The following is a 25,845-nucleotide window of genomic DNA, read 5'->3' on the forward strand; positions in this document are numbered from 1 at the left end:
AGGAAAGACCGCCCTCACAACCCAGGAGGAGGACTCGCCATCGCACATAAGACCCCCCTCCGACTCTCCACATCCAGCACAAGCTACCCCCACTCTGACACAAAACACCTCCACTTCCAGATCCAGACCAGCCCCAGGACCACACTACGCGGCACGCTCAGCTACAGACTTCCGGGCCCTCGCACCCAGTCCGCAACCACCATCGCAGAGCTTGCTGCACCCCTCACTATCACCTCCACGGACTACATCCTCCTCAGGGACCTGGATTTGCACCTCGACAACTGCAACGACCCCCACTCCATCACCCTCCTCGACAGCCTCGCCAACCTCGGACTGAAGCAGCTGGTCAACACACCTGCACACAGAGTGGGACACACTCTGGACCCTATTTTCGCGGGAGGAACAAACATCCGGTTCAGCCACACCACCCAGCCGCACTGGACAGACCACCACTGCGTCCACTTCACCTTCAACACCACCAGCGCACCCAAGCCCATTCTGAGACCGCCACAAAGAAACTGGAGCAAGGTCACAGAGGAACTCCTCAACTCCACCCTTTGCCAAGACCCCCCCAGCGCCACAACCGATACAAACTCCGCAGTCACAGAACTGCACCACTGGATCACCCACTGCGCTGACATACTCGCACCCCTCTGGCACCCCGCCAAGCAATGCCCTCCGAAGGCCGCCTGGTTCACCACGGAACTACAGGAAGCCAGACGCTCATGCAGACGCCTAGAGAAAGCCTGGCGAAACCAGAAAAACACGAAAGCACGGAACAACCATAGGAGCGCCATGAAGGAATACCACCAGTGCATAAGAGACATCAAATGGACCTTCTTGAATGACAAAATCCAGACCAACGCGACAAACGCCAAGGAACTGTTTAGCGTCATACAGCAGCTCACAAAGCCACCCAGCGAAGCCACAGACGTCACACCATCCCAGCAACTCTGCGACAAGCTCAGCACATACTTCCACTGTAAGATCAAGGACCTCTACGATAATTTTAGCTCTCCTCGCCGCCACAGTCGACATCCGCCTGCTACTCAACCAAGGACACACCACGGCCCTCATCCTTCTAGACCTCTCCGCAGCCTTCGACACCGTCTCCCGTCGCACCCTTGCAGCCAGACTTCTCGACACCGGGATTCAAGGAGCCGCCCCTGACTAGATCCGATCCTTTCTCTCCGACAGAACCCAGAGGATCAGACTCCCTCCCTTCCTCTCCGAACCCACCGACATCAACTGCGGAGTGCCCCAAGGCTCATCACTAAGCCCCACGCTCTTCAACATCTACATGGCCCCCCTCGCCGCCATCGTCAGACAGCATGAGCTCAGCATTGTATCCTACGCAGATGACACCCAGCTCATCCTCTCACTCACAAAGGATCCCGCAGGCACCAGACTCTGCTTCCAAGAGGGTATGAAGAACGTGGCAACCTGGATGAACAACAGCTGCCGTAAGCTCAACTCAGAGAAGACTGAGGTCCTCATCCTCGGACCCTGCAACTCCGCCTGGGACAACACCTGGTGGCACTCAGGAACCCACCCACTCCTACAGACCATGCACGCAACCTCTGCATCATCCTTGACTCTTCCCTCTCCATGAACTGCCAGGTCAACGCCGTCGCTTCCACCAGCTTGAACTGCCTGCGCATCCTCCGAAAGACCTTGAAATGGACCCCCCCCCGACTGCAGAAAGACAGTCACCCACGCACTCATAACCAGCAAACTGGACTACAGCAACGCCCTATATGCCGGAATCAACAGATCTCTCCTACACAGACTCCAGACCATCCAAAACGCCACCACCAGACTCGTCCTGGGAACTCCACGCCACAAACACATGACCCATCACCTACGAGACCTCCACTGGCTCCCTGTTGAGAAGAGAGTCACCTTCAAACTCCTCACCCACGTCTACAAATCCCTCAACAACATCAGACCCAAATATCTCAAAGAGAGACTATCCTTCCATGTACCCAAGAGGAACCTCCGCTCCACCGACCTCGCCCTGGCAGAGGTCCCCCGCATCCGCAGAAGTAGAACAGGCGGGAGAGCCTTCTCCTCTATCGCAGCCAAGACCTGGAACGAGCTCCCCGTAAACATCAGACGCTCTCCAACCCTGCACACCTTTAGCAAGAACCTCAAGACCTGGCTCTTCGACTGATCCGGAGCCTGCCCCCTCCTTCCAGCGCCTTGAGACCCTCACAGGTGAGTAGCGCGCTATATAAACCCCTGATTGATTGATTGATTGATTGATTGATTGATATGCTGCACCCTCCACTCTACTCTGCACCACTCTACGCCAGTCTACTCTACATTACTCCACTCTATGACGCTCTACTCCACTAGTGATGTGTCCTTGACATTTATTGTTTAGTTGTTTAAATAAATCGTGTCACTCCTGACTCAATTCCTGCTTCTCAGAAGTGTGTCTTGTTATTTCAGATAACACATTCAGTGTTAGTTCCTGTGTGGTGAAAACCACCCTCCAACACACTCTGACACTACTCAGCTCTATGATGCTCTAAGGAACCCCCTCTATGCCACTCCGTGACACACTACGCCACCCTATACCACCCCACTCTGACAAGTCACGCCACCCTGCCGTTCCAAACTACTACACTACACTCTGACAATCTACTCCCCTCTACGCCACTTTGCAACACACTACTCCACTCTAAGCAAAATCTTCTATGCCACTCCACACCTCTCTACAACAATCTATGCCACTCCACTCTACACCACTCTGAAACTCTACCCCACTCTGTCACTCAACTCTACAACACTCTACTCTGCGCCCTTCCACTTATGACAGCCTACTCCCTCCATGACACTCCACAGCATTCTGTGCCACTCCATGACTTTCCACTTCATTCTACTCAACTCTACTCTACACAACTCCACACCACTCCGCGACTCTCTATACCACTCCATAACACTCCACTCAACTCTACTTTACAGCACACCACCCCACTCTCCTTTATGCCACTAACCTTTAGCCATGCTGAACAGCAGTCACACTGGTGTAGAACATGGCTAAAACTTATTGACAATTCCAATATCTCTTGCGTCGGCGTGAACTATTGGCTTTGCCACAGCTTGTTAACTGCATCTTTTCATAATATTATGTCTTTGCTGTGGCTTCCAAGCCTTACTTCTTTTGAATGCAAACATGGATACTAGCAGCACTTTTTGTAACTCTTCTTCCTAATCAACAATGCTTGTTCCTATGACAGGATGAACTTTAAATCCCAGAAATAGGGCGGGGCCATCCATAGTACTAACACCAATAGTCTGTTGCTGCTCCCCCAAAGGACAAAGGCCCCTTTCATTTACATTAACTAATCCTTGCTGGCCTATTCCAGTGTTTTGCCAGTGCAATATCGTTCTTCGGACAGTAGATTGGTACCTAGGTTGTGTTTTCCTATCTCAGCCCCCGTCAAAATAATATGTATCAGAACTTATTAGAAAAAAGTAATGCATGTTGCCCTCTTCACAAAGGTACAATTTTTTTGGGAAAAAGTAACAGTTGCTACTAAAAGAGAAAGAAATATAGTTGCAATTCTGAAGAATCTTAGTTCAAAGAAGGTGGCTATTTAGAATTACTTATTGTCTGCACTTCAAAACCAAATTATAAAAACCGTTTACAATGATTGGTCGGAGCTTTTAATTTTGTAAAGGTTTGGATTAATCATACAATACATTTATTCATATTTTTATTATTATTGATGATGATAATCCGCATCAAAAATACTGATGACCTTTAGGCACTTTGTGGGCTATCACAGTATTAGGTCAAAGTTAAAGGGAGATGTTTCTAAATTTTTTCTCAACCTTTATTTAAATGATCCATGTTGACAGGCAGAGACACCTACATAGTTTTAGGTCTGGCATTAGCTAAGACCTTTTGATTTTAATAAAATATGTATAACATATTGACATATTGAGGCTTTCACTCACCTCTTTTCATCCATTGGTCTGCTATTGTGCCATTCACAATTTTGCTTATGCATGGGGCAGTAGGTCAACCTTCTTAAGCCACTAGTTAACTTCACTTAGAGTGACTGCATTTTGCTCTCTGTTAGACCTGTCATCCTTTGCATGGTTTTCTGACCTAAATTTTTGCCTTCAGACCTCCTATTTTTGCAGACTTCATTTTTGTTGGTCTTAGCGCTCTCTACACTTCGCCACTGCTAACTAGTGCTAAGGTGCTTGCGCTCACTCCTTAAAACATGGTATTATTGGCCTCTACCCAATTGGCACATTTAATTTACTTATAAGTCCCTAGGAAAGTGACAGTACCGGTGATCTCCTAGTGGGCCTGCAGCACTGATTGTGTCACCCGCTTAAGTAACACTTTAAACATGTCTCAGGCCTGCTATTGCAGCCTGTGTGTGCAGCTTTAAACTGCCATTTCAATCTGACAAAGTACACCTTCTGCCAGGCCCAACCTCCTCCCTTTTTAATACATATAAGTTGCCCAGATGGTAGGCTCTCGACAGCCCAGAGAACAGGGTGCAATGTATTTAAAAAGTAGAACATGTACTTTTATGTTTTACATGTCCTGGTAGTGAAAAACTACTGCAAAGCCTGCCTCTCTCCTAGGAGAATATGGAAGTTACCGTATTACATTTAATAAATGTAATTTTCAAACGGGAACAGGTTACTAGGTCTTTTTGGTGTCTTTGGAATTGTAATAAAAAATCCTAACTTATGTTGAAGTCGGAATTCAAATTACAATTTTGAAAATGCTACTTTCAGAAAGTTGGCATTTTCCTGCCATAGCCATTTGGGGCCTGGGTCATATGACTGGATATAGTTGACAGTTACGTTTTGTGTATTTCTCCTAGACAGCCACACACAATGGGGAGCTTAGATGTGACTGGATGGGCCATCACTGACAGGATGGAAGGGAGGAGCTGGGCCCATCCCCACTAACACTTGAATAGTCTGTGTCCTGTCTCTACACAAAGGGCTGCATACACCCTGTAGTTATTCTGGAGCCAGGACCAGGAAGGCAGGGCACCTATGCCCTTCAAATGCCTGCCTCTAGAAGCTTCTCTCCACTTCAAAGGTAAACATGGGTATAAATAAAGTACCTCAGAAACCAACTCTTCAGTACTCTTCTGAATCTGTGGATCCTCTGCCAGGAAAAATTATTGCTGGGCTGCTGAAAAGACTGTCACTCTGCTGGACTGCTGCTCTGAAGGACTGCTGCCCTGCTGTGTGTGCCTGCTGCCCTCTTACCTGGGTGATAAGGACTTAACCTGCATCTCTTGAACCAAGAATCCAGAGTGACTCCAAGTGCTAGTTGGCTGGCCTCCTGATCTGAAACCTCAGGGGAACAACAGGCTTCCAACAAGCTTGCACTTGCTCCTTGAATTTGGCATCTGTAAATCTATCCTTCCCAGTGGTGCCACCTAAGTCCTAGACCCTTGGCAGTGGGCTTAAGGTGCTCTGCCAGTCTCTGTGGATCCAGCAGAACCGACGCATCTCCTCTTCTCTGTGGCACAAACTCGAGCAGAACCGACTGATTGACTTTTTTAGGTGTGTGTTATCCAAGACCTTTTAATTTTAACAAAATTACGTGTATAGCATAGTTACTTATAGGGGTTTCAGCCACACTCCATCCTTTATTCTGTGGTTGGTGTCATTACATTTTTTTTCCACCCACTCAAGCCTGCATTAAGGGGCAATATATCTGCCCACTTCAGCCATCGGCTGACTTGACTACAAGTTGCAGCATGTCATCCATTCGCAGGAAACACAGCCCCACATAAAGTAGTTCCTTTCGGTGCCAGAGAGTACTATGGAAGTGTGTGGGTTTTATTAGACCAAAAACATTTTTTTTCTGGTAGCAAAGTTTATTTTTAAAATTGACATGAGCCCGGCATAATCCCAAACAATAAAGTTTTGCAAAAATCTTGTCAAAACACAAATTGCCAGAAGGCTGACGGCCACATCCAGACCTATTGGCTTAGCTAATGTCTGTTTGAATTTGTTTCATGTTACTTTTTAATAAAAGCATAACCATGGTTCTATAGCAGGAGGTGGTTACACTAATGTTACCAACGTGGCTGTAAGTGATATCTATTCCAACAAAATCACATGGCTCCTGGAAAGAAAAATATATTTCTGAGCCCAACTAGTATTCAAAAGATGGTAAGGGTAAGCTAAGCATATGGAGGAGGATCCCATTAGGCGGATTTCCTCATGGTATGCAATGCCTGTAATTCCCAAATGCAGCTAAAATCTTTAAATTCTGGAACTTTGCAGTAAAGGACTGAAGACCTCTCATTCTTCAATTAATATCTCTTTGTACCACCCTGTCACTCAGTCGTGGTAAGCAAATTACATGCAGTTGAATTTTCAGACTGTGCTTTGTTAGTGTAAACATTTTATCTTTGATTGAATTCCTGTGCTCCACCGCATCATTTTGGTTTATGTTGCATACCACATTTCCCTCAACCATTGAGCTCTGAAATGGGCTGCCCATAGGAAAAACCCAATAATTCTAGCAGATATCAGCTAAACATCAGTTGTTTTAATGTGAGTGGCTGATTGAAATATTATCTTTTAATATTATGTGTGGCAAGACTTCGCTGGTGAAATCTCAATATGGTGTGGAACATAATTGGCCTGTTCACAAAGGCACTTTTGGTCATAAACTTAAGTTTACACCTGAAAATATTTTTTACTCTTGCTAGGAATTAACAAAGGGATTCTTCCCAGATGTAAATGCACTTACTACTGCAGAGTTCCCCACCATGAGTGTGAAAGAAATGTACAGTTTTTAATCCCACTAAATAGATGGGAGTGGGTGTTCCAAGGTGTGCTTTGCCTTAGAAGTTCGAATGGTCTGGATATGCCAACAAGTATTTACGTTTGTTTGCTTTACCAAACTCCTCTGTAACACTTTTTGCAGCCGAGGGATTTACTCCAGTTAGACTGGCGTATCTTCCTTTCCAGCATGGTTGGGGAACAGATCATCCCCAGATTGCATTTGAACAAGAGGCCCCATTCCCCCTTTGCAGAGTTCTCTGCTATGTAGAACATCGCACAGCGGGCACAGAAGCCGACATGCATGGGCATATTGCCGGATGCCAGCGCGCGGGGCAAGGCAAGTGTTGCTCCTCCTAACCCATGGACCGTTAGAAGTTCCTGGAACAAAATTTGAAAGAGAAAAAAATGGTAGGACGAATTTTGTATCTTTTAAAATTTTCCACCCCCTAAGAATTTTGCACCCAGAGCAACCGCCCCTGTGGCCTCTCCCACACTACGCTACTGCCGATATGAATAGTCAAATACAAGGAGATGATGGACGGAGTGCTGAAGCTTTTCAGACACTCACCCCGAATAACAGATCTGGGTTGGATCCATCATCATTCTTAAGCTCACTTCACCACCTCAGTTCAGACCCAGCTGTATGGAAATCAGTCTTGACCCTGTGCCTCATGGGAACCGTCCAGCGTGAACTGCCAAGCCAGGTCTTCCCTGAACCGGAAACAAGCAGCGTGGGACCGGTTTCTGGGTAACACCCTTCATCAGCCAGGCTAACTTGAATCCAGTGGCAAAGTGAGTATGAGACCCACGTCTGGGCATACCCTGCCAACTTAGGGCGAACAAAGCAAACACAAGAAGCTGATGGATGGAGCGCTGAAACTCCTTGTGTTTGCTTTGTTCGCCCTAAGTTGGCAGGGTATGCCCAGACGTGGGTCCCTTTCTCACTTTGCCACTGGATTCAAGCTAGCCTGGCTGATGAAGGGTGTTACCCAGAAACTGGTCCCAGGATGCTTGTTTCCGGTTCAGGAAAGACCTGGCTTGGCAGTTCGGGCTGGACTATTCCCATGAGGCACAGGGTCAGGACTGATTTCAATATAGCTGGGTATGAACTGAGGTGGCGAAGTGAGATAAAGAATGATGATGGATTCAACCCAGATCTGTGACTGGGGGTGAGTGTCTGAAATGTTTTAGCGCTCCGTCCATCATCTCCTTGTGTTTGCTATGAATAGTCAAATGACATTCCTAGTAGCACAACTGAAACCTGCACCCTGGGAAGCTCTCCAGGTGCATGAATGAGACTGTTTGTGAATAGCCCCAAAAAATGTGCAGGGAGGGATTTAAATCTCCGCCAATACTTTTTTTTACTGAATTGGGCCCTCACGCCTGTCTTGCATTTATACAATTTCTGTATGTAAATAAGATGAACCAGAGGGGGGGGGGGGAAATCTCAGAAGTTAAAGGTGTCACTGACTTTGGCAAAATATACTTCCAAACATTGTATTGGAGATTGTAATAGTTATTAAAAAAATACATGTCTTAAGTGCTGCAAGAGGTTGTGTTGGGTTGTTTGTATTTGCCCCAAGTAATCCATTTGACTGATGATCACCATGCACAGAGGTTCTTTCCTCCTCATTCCTTACTCAATCATATTAACATAGAAGATTCAACCTGCCCCCTTTCGGACTTCCCTGCCTTCTCCCCATGTCGTTTCTCATTTATGCCACTTAATGTTACCAGGACTGATGTGCGTCTAGAACATTGGCCCTTTTCATTCTCATGCCTGTGTGCTCATGTTTAACCTTGTTCCCCTGAGGCCTTCTTGCTAACTGTGTTATCCCTTCTGTTTTCTTCTCCTTTCTATTCAACAGTGTTTCCTACCACAGAGTCCACTCATGTTCAAAGATCAGATGCAGCAGGATGTTATTATGGTCCTGAAATTTCCATCTAACTCGCCGGTCACGCATGTGGCAGCCAATACACTTCCCCACCTCACCATTCCCGCCGTGGTAACTGTGACCTGCAGCAGGCTTTTTGCAGTAAATAGATGGCATAACACAGTAGGTATGTACCTGTTGACCTGATTTTCTCTTGTATCTTGTTACCTTGGCACCAGATTGCACTTTGTTCCAAGGTCACTTTATGTGTTACTTGTTCAACTACACATATGCACATGTATTTGAACTAGTAACTCAGTACTATGTCTTGGTGAAGGCTTTACAATTTAACACACACATTTTGCCCAGGACACCCATAAATACTATAGGGACGATTTGGTGCCCCAAATATTTGGGAAACCAGTTATTAAACCGGATTTCTTATTCTCTTAAATGCCTTGCAGGAGAAGACACAAGGATCTGCTCAGCCCTCCCTTTAGCAATCTGCTGCGGTGCCCTCTTTCCACCACTGTCACTTTCCCGGCCACCATAAGCATGCTATCGTTAACCATAATATAAAGTCTATCTTTATAATTGTTAAAATAGCCCTTTTATTACGTCTGTACTGCTGCAGACATTATAGAAATTATGGAAATAGAAAATGTTCATAAATTCTTTATGCTGTAAACAGTAGAAGAACCATCTTCTGCAGTGGAGAAGGTGCGTCTTCTGTTATATGCAGACTGAGCAGTGGCTACCGCCATAAACAGAGTGGTGGGGCGGGTGGGGCCGCGCTGGAGGTGTCGCGCGCAGGGAGCATCATGCGTGAGGGGTAAAAATAATTTTTTTTTTTTTAAACGTACCTTTTGCTGCTGGCCACCTCAATGCGCGGTGCTGGGTTTGTACCATGGATGAGGGGGCGGTTAAGAAGGTGTTACAGCACCAGAGGGATACTGGCAGTTAGTAAGCATGCCCACAGTCCAAAACTGACCTGTCTTACCCTTCAGTGCATTTAGCATTCATACTTATAACACTTTCTTGAAGACAAATAAGAACTTGGCAAACATCACCTCTCAATCTTTGGCAAACTTTAGCTGGTTTTCGAATCCCCCCATCAACTAAAAATCAAGGTTTCGGGATCCCTTTGTGCCTACTAATCACTTACTTTAGTATTACAGCTGTACAAGCTGGATGGCTCTCAGCCTTTTCCTTGCATATAATAGACTGTAAAGTACGGTTGAAATTTTCTGCATGCTGTAAAACCCAGATGTTTGCGGAGAAATTATGCATACAGTGTACCTGTATTTGCTCAATAAATTATATATGTTATCCCAGCAGCAGCTTCTTACATTTACATGCATGGAAAATGTTAGTGAGAGTGAATGCTCATTTAATGAAATCATAAACGAGGAGGGGGGAGTGGGGGTTGAAAGTAGCCCGAAGGGGGTAGTTTCAACCATTCAGATTGTGAGCCAAACTGACAATGCCTAAAGAGAGTTTAATAAAGTGCTGGCTAATGCCCACAGTTGCCAGTCTTTTAAAACACCTCTATACATTTACAAGTGATAAAGTACAGTTAGAACAGTGTCTCTTTCAGTGTACTGGTCATGCCCGACCTCGTCTGTGACCAGGCAGACACCAATGCTAGCTCCCTCTCTACCCATCCTTATCAAGCACCCGGCCCTGGTCGTAGCCACTTTAAGCTTAACACCCTCCCAATTAAACATTGATCTCTCTCTCTCCTCTCCTCTCCTCTCCTCTCTTTGATCTGTCTGTCCCTATTGTTTTCTCAAACCTGCGAAGTCCCACCCTCATCTCAGCATGTGTATGTTTGTGCAGGACTACATGCCTCTCTCCCTGCGGATCATCAAGATCTCTCCACCTAAGCAACTGCTCCTTTCCCAAAATGTTTTGGTTCAATTCCTTCAATAAATCTCTCAAAGCAGCAGTTGGCACTTTCTGTAACTTTTTCTCCAGCACTTCACCCCTCAATTCTGGGATGTCCTGATACTTGCGCGATAAGACCACAATACTATTATTTTTCTGCAAAAGTTTCAAAACATAAACCCTGCACTGACTGACACAATGCAAGAACTCTCTTGTGCCACTTTGTTTCTTGACCAAGCAAGTCCCGGGTACTTAAAAAGCCGAATCTCTTGTGCACCCACCTGCAGGGACTATCCAAAAGCTTCAATCTTTCTTGTCTGCATTCTACATAATGGCCATCTGTCCACTTCTTAATGCGATCAGCATTGCTTCTTTTGTCTCATTCATGTTTTCACTGATCCTCTCCACCCTGGCCTCACTCCTGAACTAACCCACCCTCAATTTTCTACTCCTCTCCATTCGACTTCGACACTCACCCAGCCTCGATGACTTCCTCCATCCTCCTACCAAATCATTTCCTAGCCTCAAAACATTCAACGTCGCATGCACTCTGTTATCCGTTGCACGGTTTACAATCAAACCTCTCCTAACTACAAAAAACACACTAAACTGGCTCATAAACTGTGGAATAGACTGCCGAGATACTTGAGGTGTATCTCGGATGAGGACAATTTTTTTAAATCATTGAAAACATTCTTATTCAGAGCTTAGTGATGATGTGTTGGAGACGCACTTTTCAGTGCAGTTCTCTTTTAGGAAGCCTAGTAAAAGCGCCGGGACCTTCCTTGGAGTAGCTGTGCGCTATAGAAATTACTTCATTCATTCATCATTTGATTTGGTCTTTTGCTTATCACTGGCTGTCATCCGAACTGCGTCAGAGAAACAGTGCTGCTATTCCGGCAAAAGTAAGACAGTAAACTTTGTCGTCAAGTCCTGTTACTAACCATTCAAACTTCCCTCATGTTCCAGTCTATCTCTAGGACCTCTGATACAGTACCTATTCCACCAGCACCCCACCTTGCCTTCAGGGCAGCATTAGACCAAAGTGCATTGCACCTGCAGGGACCGCTCATTTTGCATAGCCTGTTTCTCCTTCAGCTACTCTCACAAACCTTGACCGCTCCTTTTCTTTCTCTGCATGACTTCACATTAAAAGATCATCTCTTGCTTTGGAATCTCATACTACCTGTTTATCATCTTGTCCTTTCTTTCTTCTCCTATCTGTAAAGGCCACTATTATGGTCTACGTCACAGCCATCTACCACTGGATTGTCCTTTCTTCCATCACGTTTAACTTTACATAAACAAACTTCACCTAGCACTTACTGTTTTATCCACCTTCACCGATACTGTCACACCACTCTTAAGGGTGGAACTTTGACGTACACTTTGCCACTCAAATGAAGCAAACTGAATTCTATACCTTTACTGCATCAGCTTGCTGTTTCCAATTCCAGAATAGGACCACATCAACCAGACCATTCCGCCAAGAACCTAGTGAACTACGTCAGACACTACCACAGGCTCATCTTCAATGTCCTGCAGTATTCCTCCATCCTACATGGGAAAAGAAATCAACTTCACCCCACAATTTTCCACCCTCTGGTACCATCACAATGAAGGACTGCTGTCTGTGCAGAAGAGAACACGTTTCTTTTCAAGTTCCTTTCTCTTTGATATATTTCCATTCACAATCTCTTATATCCTAGCTCTACCCACATAATCCACTTATATTCTACAGTCAACATGCTTGACTGAGACTTTTCACGCCTTCCTGTCACTCCTATGCTCCCCGATGCACAGTATCTTGATGTGCTTTCACTCCTCTCCCCCCTGCACTAGAATGCCCTCCCACTAAACCTGCAAACTACACATCTCTGGTTGTGAAGGACGAACTCGGAATCAACCTCCTTGCCAAGGAACCTTACATTTACAAACATTCAGAACTGTCCCACGCAATAGACTCCATCACCCACAACATGTCACTAAGATATTTACGGTATTGATGTATGCTCCAGTATCTACTACCCACTAACATTCCACTACATCGTCACAATCCCCATTTTGTTTATTTGACCACCAACTAACCGATTTGATGTAGGACATTGTTATAACTACTGGTTGGTTCTTGTTGTAATGCTACTGGTGAAAATAAATACCACTGTTCAAAAACTACGGTTAGTGCTATCTTGAACAATTTGACGTGTTAAAATAAGGCTTCTAGAGCTGTGGGATATCACGCATGAATATGTCTGCTACAGGTTTGTATAGGACAATATTGAACCATAAATCCCTCTAAGGGCTTTCATTGCTTTTAGCCAAAGTGTGCCCTTGAGCATTTTAGGTATTAAGAACGGGAATTTGTTTAACATCTCAATAATTTATTTATTTGCAGTTTTATATAATACGGACAAGGACACGTGGGTAATATAGCATTTCACATAAGGCAAAGCAGTTTTTTGTTTCTTTCACAAAAGAAAGCTCTAATTTTCTATGTTTATAAAAGAACAGTTTAAAATCAAGTTGGTAACATAAAAGAAGTTTGATTTCATTAAGCTCATACCATACGAATATAATCTACAATGTAAAAGTGCTCACTATTTGACTGCACAAATAAATGCGCTGAAATTGGAGAGACACTATAACCCCTCTTACACTACAATCTAGTGTGTGACTGTATGAGGTGAACAAACAAGCAAACACATGAAGATGATAAACAACTGCCTAGATGCAGAAAAGAGGAAGACCCACGACCAAGATGGCTGCTTAACATCTTGGTCGTGGGTCTTTGGATATTCTCAGTAATGCAGTCTAGACATTAGTCTTTATATAGAAATATCAATATTCACTGCCATTGTGACAAGAGGTGTGATTTATGGCACGTCTTCCACTGGCTCTGTAGTTTTGGACGTTGACAGAGTGGAGCACATTGCTGATTTAACAGAGGCTGCTGAGAGGTAGGAATGGCAAAGCGGTTCCGGTTCTATGTGGGCCTGGTAGAGTGGCTGTTTCATAAGGCTCTTGGCTCCCAGGGTATGCGGATGGCCACACGTCCTGGTACCCTATTAAAAACAGATCCTAGGTGTTCATGTGAGATATGGTGGTAGATGGTATTGAGATCCTCAGCAGTAGTGGAGCATCTTCACTGAGGGATGAACTCAGGCAGAGATTCTAGAAGAGCACATCGTCCCATCGCCATCCTGTCTGCCTCCATCACTGCCCTTCATCAGGCGATGCAGAATGAGACACAGATAGGGCGACTAGGGAGTGGGATGCAGATCACCACCATCAAACTCTCGTGGGACCAGCCCATCGGAGGCAGCTTCCTATGATCCAAAGTGGTGAAGGCAGAGTGGAAGGCACCTAGCGCTGATCCCCAGGAGGATCAGACTCCAGGTCGTCCCTCAGATGCCCTGCAAGGTGGTCTTTAGCTCTGATGACGGTGCCTGCACAATGGGTGGAATTAGTTTGCTGGTTTAGTTGACGGTGAAAGGTCACAGAAGTTTAGTACGTTTTTGAAGATTTCTGCTGGGAGCTGAAGCAGACCGCTCCTTTCAACTCTGTCGTATTACTTCCTTAAACATTAATTTGAATAATAAAACGAAGGATGCCCTTTAAGGATCCGGAAGAGGGTCAGAAATGTCATCACAGAGAGCATGTCGCGGTTTTTCATGTGGATTCTTCTAGGGCACGGCGAGTCGTTTCAAGGCAGCTCAGAAATCTTTGGAATGGATTCAGGCTTTAAGAGGGAGCGAGTGGAAGGTTTTAACGTGGTTTCAGCTTCTCGGAGTTTCAGTGTTCTGTAGCGCAACCCTAAATAACACAGCTCCGCAAAAGCACAGTTAACTAGCTTCAACATTCCTGCAGCACACATGTGTAATTGCTTGTTTGTTTTTCTTTCTTGGTGGTGTAATTAGACGTATTTGTAAAAAGAAGAAACACTAATCTAAAAGTGGAAACCAAACGGAGCAACACAGCGCTAGAATTGGTAACCTCATATGAACCACTGAGTAAAAAACAAAAGTTTGCTAGTAAAAAGTATCATGTTTAAAAGGAATTGTGTTATGGAACGAAAGAGGCCCCGTCTGCAGTGAAACCCTGGAGTCGTTAACACATTCTTTAAGCATCATTGCTCACTGACTCAGAGAATGAGTGAAAGTCCGTCTAAAGTATAAAAGCTTCAGTTAGGTAGGCAAGCATTCATCACAACGACATTACTAAGAAAAGAAAACAATCCCATCGTAATCTTCCTTAGGGCTAATACCAAGTAAACCGAATGACCCCTCGAACGAGAGCCGCCTGTTTATAGTGCTGCAAAACTCGAAGAGCCCTGCAGCAAACAGCGCAGGGCTCGCAGTGAAACCAATAAACTGAGCAGTTATCCTTTAAACTACAATGTGTTTACTTGTTCAGCATCGCTGCCAGTAACGTGGCATGTTCTACTATGTCCTAAAAGCTTTGTTAGTCTCACATTTTACAGTGTCATAAAGTTTACAAGTTTGTACAACTGAGATCTTTCATTTTAATTGTACAGTGGAGAGTTTACACTCCCAGGGATGACTTCACACGCCCTTGTATTTGTTGTTTAGTTTCGATTGCATATGCAGAGAGCTCCTGCACACTGCTCAGGGACAGCGAGCAACAGAGGCTTCACATATTCAGATTCATGGTAAATGTCTGTAACATGCATTTACAAACTCCTAGTGCATCTACAAGAGAATAAAACACAAGCACATGGCCACTGTGATAACCTTGAAAGAGCAGTGCATGTGACACAGCAGAACAGTCTCAAGGTTTATTGTCGCTGAGGAGACAAGGTGGCAGCAATATACCTAAATAGATCTGGAAGTGACCAACTCAGGGTTAAATGCCCTTCTATTTTCTGCTAGTGGGTGGCTGCTTGTATCCATTACTAAGACCCTGGAACATTTGAACTACCCATATGCTTTTTTTAAATCCTAGAAGTTATGAGACCCTTGGACAATCAAACCTCTCTTTACTGTAGACCCATCACTCTGCATGCTACATGCCAAGTTACATACTGAGGGGCTTTTGAAGGGGGTTTTATGTTCGAACTACAAGTTTGCCAACCACAACTTCTTTAACAACGAGGTCGCAACCACAACCTCATCTAAACCACACATTTTTTTTACCACGCATTCCTTTATCATGATTTTTCGTGGTATAGGAATGCGTGTTAAAAAAATCTTTCCATCTAGTACCCCGATCCCTCCACCCCTTAAAAACTAATTACCCCCTCCCTTAAATTAAACACAATTACCCACACACACTAAACTTATTCCCCCACCCTAAAAATATACACGATTACCAACACACCCTTAAAAGAATCTCGATCACCTTCACCCCCTAAAAACTAACCCTAACCCTTGTATACTAACCCCAGACCCCCGCCCTCTTAAACCCCCACTCTAAAATTAAACACGATCCCCTACAAACCCTAATAACTAATTCCCCCCTATTATTAAACATGATCACCCACACACCCTTAAACATACACATTCACCCACACCCCTTAATAAACTAACTTAACCCACATAAAACTAATTTCTGGCTCCCTAAAAATATTCATGATCACCCCCACCTCCTTAAAACTATCTCCACACCTTATAAATTAATTCACCCACCTTTTAAATAAATACGAACACCCATACCCCCTAAAAACTAAACCCTAAAATCTAACCCTAAACTCCCCCACCCCCTGAAACTTAACCCCTCTTACCTGTTGCTCTCCGATGCTCTTCCGAACTCCGCCCTGCCCGAACACTAGACCGCATCAGCCTTAACCACGCACATGCGTGGTTAAGGCTGAGTCGTCGTTCGGGCAAGTCGTTGTTCGGCTTGCATGACTCCGGAACTCGTTGTTCCGGAGTCGTTGTTCAGGATGTTTCCCTTTGAAGGGATTACAGGTGGGGTCATCGATAAGTGAAATCTTATTTTTAGTCCATGCAGGTTTAAAAGGAGAGAGCACGGTAGAGGCATTGCTTCTGTACCAAACCCTGCCAAAGATATAGCTGTGAAGGTCCATTTGCGTCGGGTATTTCTTCTCAAACACTTGATTCTGTGCCTCACCTGCTGCTCTCCTAGATATTTTGAGGCTGAAGAACATTTACGGCATGCACTCCAAATAGAAAGCGGTGTAAGACAGAGGTGTGTGTTCTCACTGTTAGTATCTCAGCATCTCATTTAATGGTTTAATACACCATTTGGGACACACAACAGTGATGCCATTGCCAAGTGGGGGTTAGTGGTCATCTCAGCCAAATTAAATATAATGGGCCTGGAAATAGTGGGCTAGTTGGAAAAATGTTTACATTAAATGGGTGCCTGTTGTATTCCTGATGTATTTATGAATTGATTTATATACTTACTCAAACGTTTATGCAGTAGTACCACATCATCAGAGGTCTGTTCTATGACCAGGTAGGAGTTAAGTATGCAAGCTTTGGTTTCAGTGACTGAGCAAGAGAAGGACACTCTTATGCTGCAATGAAGGTTTTTCACCTCGCTCATGGGTTTTGTGGTTTAGCAAAAGAAGAGACATTGACTATTTTCTAAGCAAGAACAGTGCCATCTCTGCTAGATGCCACAGCCAATAAGACAGATGTGAATGGTGTCCTAGAGAAGCAGAAGGGGGACACAGAGAGTATAAATGCAGCAATTTTACCTGTGGTGGAGAAGATGCAACCCAAAGGCTGGTTGAAGAACTATGTGTTTGTGTGTTGCTAATCCTACGAGGCAGAAGACAATTAAACAGTTAAAAGCGCAATGATACTAGTAAGATACCGAACAACCACGCAGTGCTCTTTTCAGTGGTGCAATTTAAGTGGTGGGCTTAGAAGCAGCAAACGTGTAACCTCCATAAAGTGCAGTTACAAGTTAGTAACTTGATAGGGACAAGCCAGCCGTGGTTGAGCAGAAATTGAGCAACCAAAATTTTAAGAGAATTTGTTAAAGGTATAAACATGTTTTATGTGAAAGATTGTTGATCTGTAATTGTATTTTCTTCGCTGTGAACGTTGCTATTTGTGTTAATTGCTTTCAAAGCTTTTTGGAGGCATATTCTGTTTCCAAAGAATTGCAATGAGCTTTGATTGATTAATACATTTACTTATTACAAATATTCGAAACACAAATTATACCCAAATCTCCTCTTGCTGTTACTCATAATCCTTATTAATGAATGTAGTGAACTCACTAGTAGGGTGGAGGGGAGATGGACAGGAACATTTTGAACCCAATCTCCCGCCACACCTGGTCACAGCCAGTTCACAGACCATGATTATCCTAGACTCTATATGATGCTGTTTTCTCACAGTTTTGGCAGCTTGACCCAAGCTTGATCAACTAACCAATGGGAATCAAATATTACATTTGAAGATCCTTCTCAGTATCTAATAAAATCAATGGGCCATAGAAAACTGTATTTAAAAATTATTAAATAATATTGTGGAAATATCAGATGTGGTGGGCGTTGACTCTGATTTGGAGGATATGTAAACTGGTTGGTGAACAGCAGAGGTGGGTCCGAATGAGTACATCTAATACTAAAATGGAGATGCATATCCTACTCTCAAAAGCAATACAATATAATGTCAACGGGGTAATGACTGGCTGTGGGCCCTTGCCTTTCTGGTATTCAATGGGTAGGAGGGACTCTGTGTAAGATAACTTGACCCCCAAATTTCCTGGAGTCTTACTGAATTATTCTGCCTCATTGTCTGTGGAAGGGTCCTGCCTGTTGTTCTTTGAGGTAGGTAAGGACTTTGAAGATTTAAGGGTTGGCTAGGTAAACCCAGAGAAACGTTTTGCACTCCAAGAGACATCAGCACAGTAATGGCTATAAGACCAAGAAGCCAGTGAGATTTTACTGGCCTTAAGTAAACTCTACAGTTTTTGGTGACATCACACTTCAGCGAAAGTCATGTGGCTCACATAAGAATCTAGTTGGAATTGGTTTGGGAGTGCCTATAATATGATTCTATCCTCAGACTTTAAATTCCTTAAAACCTTTGTAAAAGCAGAAGGTCTCTCTACTTCTCCAGAAGCAAAACAAGGAGATTGTCATGTGTCTCTGTTAGACTATGAACTGCTACTAGGGTAGAGCAATTATACTCCTAATTTGAATTCCAGGCCGGAGTAGTACTTAACTACTCACAGGTTTTATGCCTATGGCTTACAATGCTGATCTGGTAGTTGTTTTGGGTCCAGAGAATCATGCAACCTTCAAGGGAGAGACCCTCCTATTACTGACTTTATAGGAAGGGCTTTTGGACCCGTTGCTCGTTCTGTCCAAAAGCTGTGACTACGTTTGATAGTCTCAGAGCCAATAATAATGATACTACAGTAGTAAGGAATCCTACTACTAATGATATTGTTACCACCACCACCACAATCCAATGCATAGTAATTTGTATTTATGAAACAAAACTGCAATGTTTGTGTACTGCCGTCAGATGACTTGTGGTAAATAGAAAAACCATGCCCTGCTTGGATTGGACAATTCCTTTGTCATGCTTGATGAAACTCAAGACAGCTCTTTAACAACAGCTGTCAGACCTGTGTAAACTTCCAGAAAGAGAACTAACCAAGCATAGCCCCTCAAGAGCATCAGGTGGGCCTACATCCTTCACCAGCCACCTAAAGACACTTTCTTCTGTGCTTCAGCTTTCATTTTCAGGGTTCTTCTGTTCACAGAGACCCCCACTCATCTTTCTGTTATGTCCAATGGTAACATTTCCCACCATCCCTAGTGCTGACTGTTTGCAGTTGTGAGACAGCCTCAATTGTAGGTACTGCTGAAATCCTTTAGAAAGACATTTGATTTGACATGTTTACGCTCACCGTTGATTTCCTACAGTCTTTCATCGTTATTGCTTGTTTGAGCTTCCTTTTCATCTTGTACTCTATACATTTTCTTTTTAAATATTATCAGTTCAGTTGAGTACATTTCGACCCTTTTGTTTTTCTCTTAACCGTATTGCTGTTTTGGGTGTTGTTAAGTCATACCCTCCTCAACTTTCTTTGAAGATTGTCTTTGTCCTCAGACAATCTACTAAAATGTGTGTCAGGCCATATATTTAGGGGAGAAATTGTTTTACCCCAGTAAGGTCCACCTGAACAAGTTGTGCGGGAGATCAGTAAACCTCAACTTAAGAGTGTTGTGTCCTTCAGCCTTCAGTGTGGTTCCCCTACATCTGGAAGTCCAGAAGTGCATTGTTCTTGAATGATAGGGATAGCTGTGAATCAGAGCGTGTTGGGAGGACAACGGGGAAACCTTGAAATGTGATTGTCATGCTACTTTATCGCCTCCTCTCGCATGACAGCTATTAACTTGGTTTTCTAGAATTCCGACTGCGATTTCATTCTTGTTCCTAGCTACAATAATACATTTACTCAAAAGAGCTACCAATTCAAAAAGATCGTGTACTTTGTTGTGATGCATATGCCTCTTGGAGGGTCCAGTGGAAAGGTGCAATCGTGCACACTAATATGTCTTTTCGCTCATCCACCTGACAGTGTGGCTTCATGTCTGCTAGTTACACCAAGAAGGGATGCAACTGTGATTATGAATCATGGCTTGAGCTAAGGGAATTCTGCTCTGGTCACAGGGAGTGAGTGACTGGGGGAACAAGAGTTTCCGCAGTACACCAGAGAGTGAGGTTTGGATGTGTGCCCCATTTTTTGAAACAGGTTTGAGGCCTAGCACAGAGAGAGCTGCTATGAATCTACTAGGGGAGCTGGATTTTAAGCACAGAGAGCTCCAGCATTCTTTAGTGACTTTCATTTTGAAAAATTAGACAAGCTGTTTTTGATAGCAGGTTTATTGTTAACTCTTGGTTTGGCGTCTTCCCTAAATAAGCCGCATATAATTAGCCATTTTCAAAACATTCATCTCATCCATTCCTTCATATCCCCCCTTCTTAGCTATTTTTACTGCTGACTGCAATAAGCTTCTGATTTAAGTTGATCTCGTGTTTTTAAAGAAAACCTTATTTACACAACATGACATAAGAGGTGTATTTGTAGTGTGCCTATTCAACCAGGGAGCGGGTTTTTTGGCGCTTTTGACCGATTATAAAAGGCTATATTAAATTGCAAAGATGTGAACCCCAGCACATGAGGTTAAACACTGGTGCTTGCAGTGGATACATTATTCTATGGTGCCACAAGAGCTTGAAAAAGTTGTTCTAGAGCACACACTTGCTTGGTCGAGTTAGACACAATCTCACCACCCTCTACAATCTAGAATGAGCTGACCTCTTGTCTCAGCATGTAATATATGGGTGTCTAATAGGACAGATTGGAAGGAACCTATCAGTGGGATGAATGTACAGAACAAAGGAAGCGTAACTATCTTGATAGGCTTTAGTAGTGGTTTAAAGTTACACTACCCTGATAAAAGCATATATTTAAATATTTGGGGCATTTTAAACAATGTGCATAATGCAGAACCATTGATGTAGTTAATTGTTAATTTATATATCTGCAGCACAATATTTAGTTTCACACTCTTAGAACAATTCTTTCTCAGCAAGATGCTGTACACATTTTTTCCCCGGATAGCACATTCATTTATGGTCGGAAAGAGTGGTTCATACGTTTTATGTCTTAAATGTTTAAGTAAGTTGTTTAGGATCAAGTGGGGTTCAGTAAATCAATTAAAAATGTCATCAGATGCTGATTTTTTTTAGACCTGTGAACTGCTGTCAAGTACCTGTTATTGGTCTAAAAAGATTGTCGTATTGAGCATCTTACAAAGGCTCTTTTCATTATTACATAATACCCCCTCAAAGGTTCCATTGGGGGCGCGGGGTTCCCCCCGCCCCCTTTCAGGTAAAGACCAATGAATGTTTGTGGCATACGGGAAGCTCAGATGCCCCTCTGTGTATTGTGAAGGGGGATGGGGGCATTGTTTTTCGTTCTGTCACTCATGTCTGTGGCTGTTACTACAAAAAGTCGCAAAATCTGGCTTTGATCACTTAAACTGCATGGGGTAAGGGTTAAAAAACATTAAAATGGCAACACTGAGCGAAAGGAAGCAGATCAGAGTATTTTAGCATGCCAGATGGAAGGACAGACAAGCCAGCATCGCTGCGTCTAACTCATGCTAAAAAATACATTACGGGGCAGATGTTCTGCATAAACACATTCGGATTTAGCATTTGCTGTTAAACTATCTCTGAAACTTTTTCTGCATTTAGTAATCCACTTTCAATGAGTTGGAAGAAAACCCTACTGTTGAGGCCGGCTGTTTGCAATCACGCTAATCGCACATAGTTTGCCTCATTAAGAGGGTTTGACCTTCTTTTTAACAGAATATTCATTTTGTTTGTAGTACCTTAACATAAATAATAGCTCCTGCATCTTGGCTGGATAGTACCTCGGCCCCAATTGATTGGACAAAAGAGAAGCTTCGTCTACCTCCCAGAGCTCCATCGGGTGGAATGGCTCAGATTATAGCGACCAATCTGATGATCTGATGAACAAAAGGACAGATAATTAAACTGGTCTGCTCTAGCAAAGAACAACTGTGGCAAGGTCTTACAGCCTAAACCCCCACGTCAGATATTTTTATGCATACCTGATTAACAACCTTCCATTAAACCTCTCACACATTTTCACGCATACCCATCATCCTTAAATTGTCTCAATATTTATTTTATCCCGTTTGTCCCCTAATTCGCCAAAGGTCACCTACCTTTAATTCTTCAACCACTGCATTTCCTCTGGTCCTTAAGCCCCTCCGTTTCCCCTCTGTCCTCCTCAGAGACTCACAACTCATCAGAATCATCACCCCACTCTGGACTGACTTGTACAATCAACAGTGAAGCCAACCCTCCTGAGACCGCTTCAAGGAGCACCTGCCTGTCACCCAGTAAAAAAATTAACTCAGTTGTATTAAACCCAGATCTCAATGATATAGTATGTGTTTCCTAAAAATAAAGTTGTATTCAGTTTTGCTGAAATAACTCATAGTCCTTAACTATTTTCCTTGTTTTTAGTCCTTATAAGTCATCTGAGGTGCAAAAAGCATATTTCCTTATTCACTTTCCTGAAGGCCATATCAATTGCTGGCATCTCTCTTGTCCTCCTCCAAACTCTTCTTTTTTTTTAACTACATCTGTTCATTAGTTTTAGAGAACATAACAATCAGGAAAAAAAATCAACATACAAGAAAATAAAGCTGCATTGAGCCCGTTCTTGAGATTTCACAATAATTAATAAAGTAAGTGTATACTTCTGATGGATACATCTGCCAGTGGATTCCTCACCTTGTGAATATCCCCTGCGCCAGCATTCCACGGAACTTTTCTTTCCCAGCACTCCACGTCGACGTGGGCGACGTCACAATGCATCGGCTCCGCACGCGACTCCGTACGACGTCACCAGAGCCATAAGAAGCCCACGTCGGCGTGATGACGTCAGTTCCCTTTTTTCCGCGCCGTCGACGCGCAACGGTTTTTTCCAGTGCTCTCTGGCTACTTTGTAGTTTAGCTGTGTTACTGTGTAAAATTCGGTATGTCTTCGACTAGGAAGTCGGGCTTTAAGCCCTGTAGGGAATGTGGAGGCCTGATGTCCATGACGGATCCGCATCAGGACTGCTTATGGTGCCTTTCTTCAGACCACGATATGGAAGAATGCGGGTGCTGTAGGAGCATGAATCCTAAAGCGCTGAAGGAGAGGAAGACTAAGCTCTTCATGAAGAAGATTGGTGAGGAGAAGAGAGGGAGAAAAAAAGAGAAGTCGAGGCAGGAGTCATCGACTTCGAGGTCGTCGAAGTCGAAGAAACACCACAAGAAGAGGAAGCATTCTTCTCGTCGTCGGTCCTCGAAGTCCAGGAAGTCAAGGTCGGCTTCACCCCGTCGACGTCGGAGCAAGGACTTGTCACCTTCTCCTTCTAAGTCTCCGAAGTCTCCCTCGCCGAAGCGGGCTCCAGCTCGTTCCCCGACGCCGTCACCGGCTCCGTCTAGGGCTTCGACTCCGGGTCAAGTGGAGTCTGATGTTCCTTTGGATGAGCAAGAACAGGAAGAGGCTGCTCCGGTGCCGGATGAATCTGCGGCTCCGGTGGATGATACTGCGGAGCCGACGCCGGTGACTCCGCAAAGGGATACAGGGTCGGTCCCTTATCCCCAATTCCCGGCTCCAGGTACAGATTCCTCAAGCTTTCTGAATGCCATGTATGGTATTTTTAATAGGGCTGCCTTCCCATCCGGAGCACCAACTGGTCCCGTGGGTCCGATGGCGTTTACGCTAGGGGTGCCGCAGCATTATGCTCAGGCCCCCTTTCTGCCCTTTATGCCGATGGCGCCTTCTTGGCAGTTTCCGGCGCCGGCTGGGGATCCGGCTCGACCTCGGATGGACCATCAGTCTTCGGAGCCTTCCTCGACGCGGAGGCCGACTCCATCGGCGCCGCGTCCGGCGCCGCCGACTCCACCTATGGCGCCTCCGACTCCGGTACCTCTGGCTCCACCGACGCCGCGTACGACGTCGACGACGCCGGCTTCCCGGATCCGGTCGAGACGGGAGGCCCAAAGGGTATTGGAGGAAGGGAGATATCGATCAGAGGTGGAAGAAGGTGAAGTCGACTCTTCTTCGGATGAGTTTGAAGGGATAGAAGAAGCAAGTGGTTTGGATACCACCCCAGAGTGGGAGCATACTTCTGCAAGGTCTTCTCCTCCACAGGAATTGGCACCCTACCATGTGCTGATCAAGAAAGCCGCAGAATTGTTAGATCTCCTGCTACCCTCTGTGGAGTACAAGTCTAACCTGCTTACGGAGGTGTTGCACTCTCCGACATCAGCTTCGGAGCCTTTGTTGCCTTTCAATGAGGCCATCTTGGAACCGGTGTTGGAGGTGTGGAGGAAACCTCTTTCATCTCCGGCGGTTTGCAGACAGGTGGCAAGAAGGTACAGAGTTGCACCAGGAGATCCAGATTTTTTGTCTACGCATCCTTCTCTGGAGAGCCTAGTTGTGCAGGCTTCATGTTCAAAACATACTTCGGGTGCTTTCCCTCAGTCTCTGGCTGATAGGGAATCAAAGAAAATTGATCAGGCGGCCAAGAAGTCCTTCTCCTCAGGAAGTATGGCGCTGAAATCATCTAATGCCACATGCTTGCTGGGGCGTTATGTTCATGCCTTGATGGACTCTATTAAATCTTTGGCCCCTAAGTTGCCTGAGGGGGATAAGTCGTCCTTATTGGAGGTTGTTGCGGACACTCAGGCGGCTGCCAGGCAGGTGATCCAGTCTGGGCTGGATACAGCGGACTCGGTGGCGAGAATTATGGGGTCGTCTATAGCCGCAAGGAGGCAGGCTTGGCTCCGTTCCTCTGGATTCTCAGCAGATGTTCAGGCCACTTTGGTTGATCTGCCATTCGACGGACAGAAACTGTTTGGGGAAAAGGCAGACTCTGCCCTTCAACGATTTAAGGACAGCAGATTGACGGCAAAGTCCTTGGGTCTGCAGGCTCCTGCTAGGGGTACAGCTTTTCGAAAGTCTAGGGGATTCGGAAGAACATCCTTTCGCTCTTTCCGACAGCCCCAACAGCAGCAGCAACAACAGCAGCAGAATCCCCTCTATAGGTCCTATAGAGGGAAGCAAAGGGGTCGGAGAGGTTCTGGACGCAACCCTTTTTCTTCTTCCTCCTCCTCCTCTGCTCCAAATGAGGCTTCAGGGAAGCAGCCCTAGATCCCCCATCCCGGATCATGTAAGACCTGTGGGGGGTCGGGTGTCCTACTTTCTACGGGGTTGGAAATCTGTTACAACCGACCTTTGGGTTTTGAACCTCGTAGAGACTGGGTACTCCCTTCCCTTTCGGGAGTTTCCTCCCCCTTACCCTCGTTGCCAAGATTATTGCTCGGAGGACCATCTGCTTCTCCTGCAGAAAGAAGTTTTAGCCTTGCTTCAGAAGGGTGCAATAGAGGTGGTTCCGGAGCATGAAAAGGGTCAGGGATGCTACTCCCGGTATTTTCTGATCCCCAAAAAGGACGGCAGATTGCGTCCGATTCTGGACCTCAGAATCTTGAATTTTTACCTGAGACAGGAGAAATTCAAGATGCTGACCCTTGCGCAGGTTCTTCAAGCGTTGCAGCAAGGAGACTGGATGGTGTCGCTCGACTTGCAGGACGCGTACTTCCATGTCCCAATCCTGAAGTCGCACAGGAAGTATCTCCGTTTTACGGTTGGGTCGCAACACTACCAATTTGCGGTCCTCCCATTTGGTCTTACTACCGCACCTCGAGTCTTCACAAAGGTGATGGCAGTGGTGGCTGCT

At 44.9% G+C, this 25,845-nt stretch overlaps 1 protein-coding gene across 6 annotated transcripts in view; it reads left to right on the top strand.

Moving 5' to 3' along the window:
• Positions 1–25,845, top strand: part of NBEA (neurobeachin) — a 1,788,010-nt gene that overhangs the window by 1,703,986 nt on the left and 58,179 nt on the right. For all 6 annotated transcript variants that reach the window (XM_085621699.1, XM_085621702.1, XM_085621701.1 and 3 more), the window contains one exon: positions 8,661–8,853. In XM_085621699.1, the coding sequence (XP_085477825.1) occupies positions 8,661–8,853 (193 nt within the window). The remainder of the gene's footprint in view (positions 1–8,660; positions 8,854–25,845) is intronic.

The sequence above is a fragment of the Triturus cristatus genome, chromosome 8 (genome assembly GCF_964204655.1).
Source record: "Triturus cristatus chromosome 8, aTriCri1.1, whole genome shotgun sequence".
NCBI lineage: Eukaryota > Metazoa > Chordata > Amphibia > Caudata > Salamandridae > Triturus > Triturus cristatus.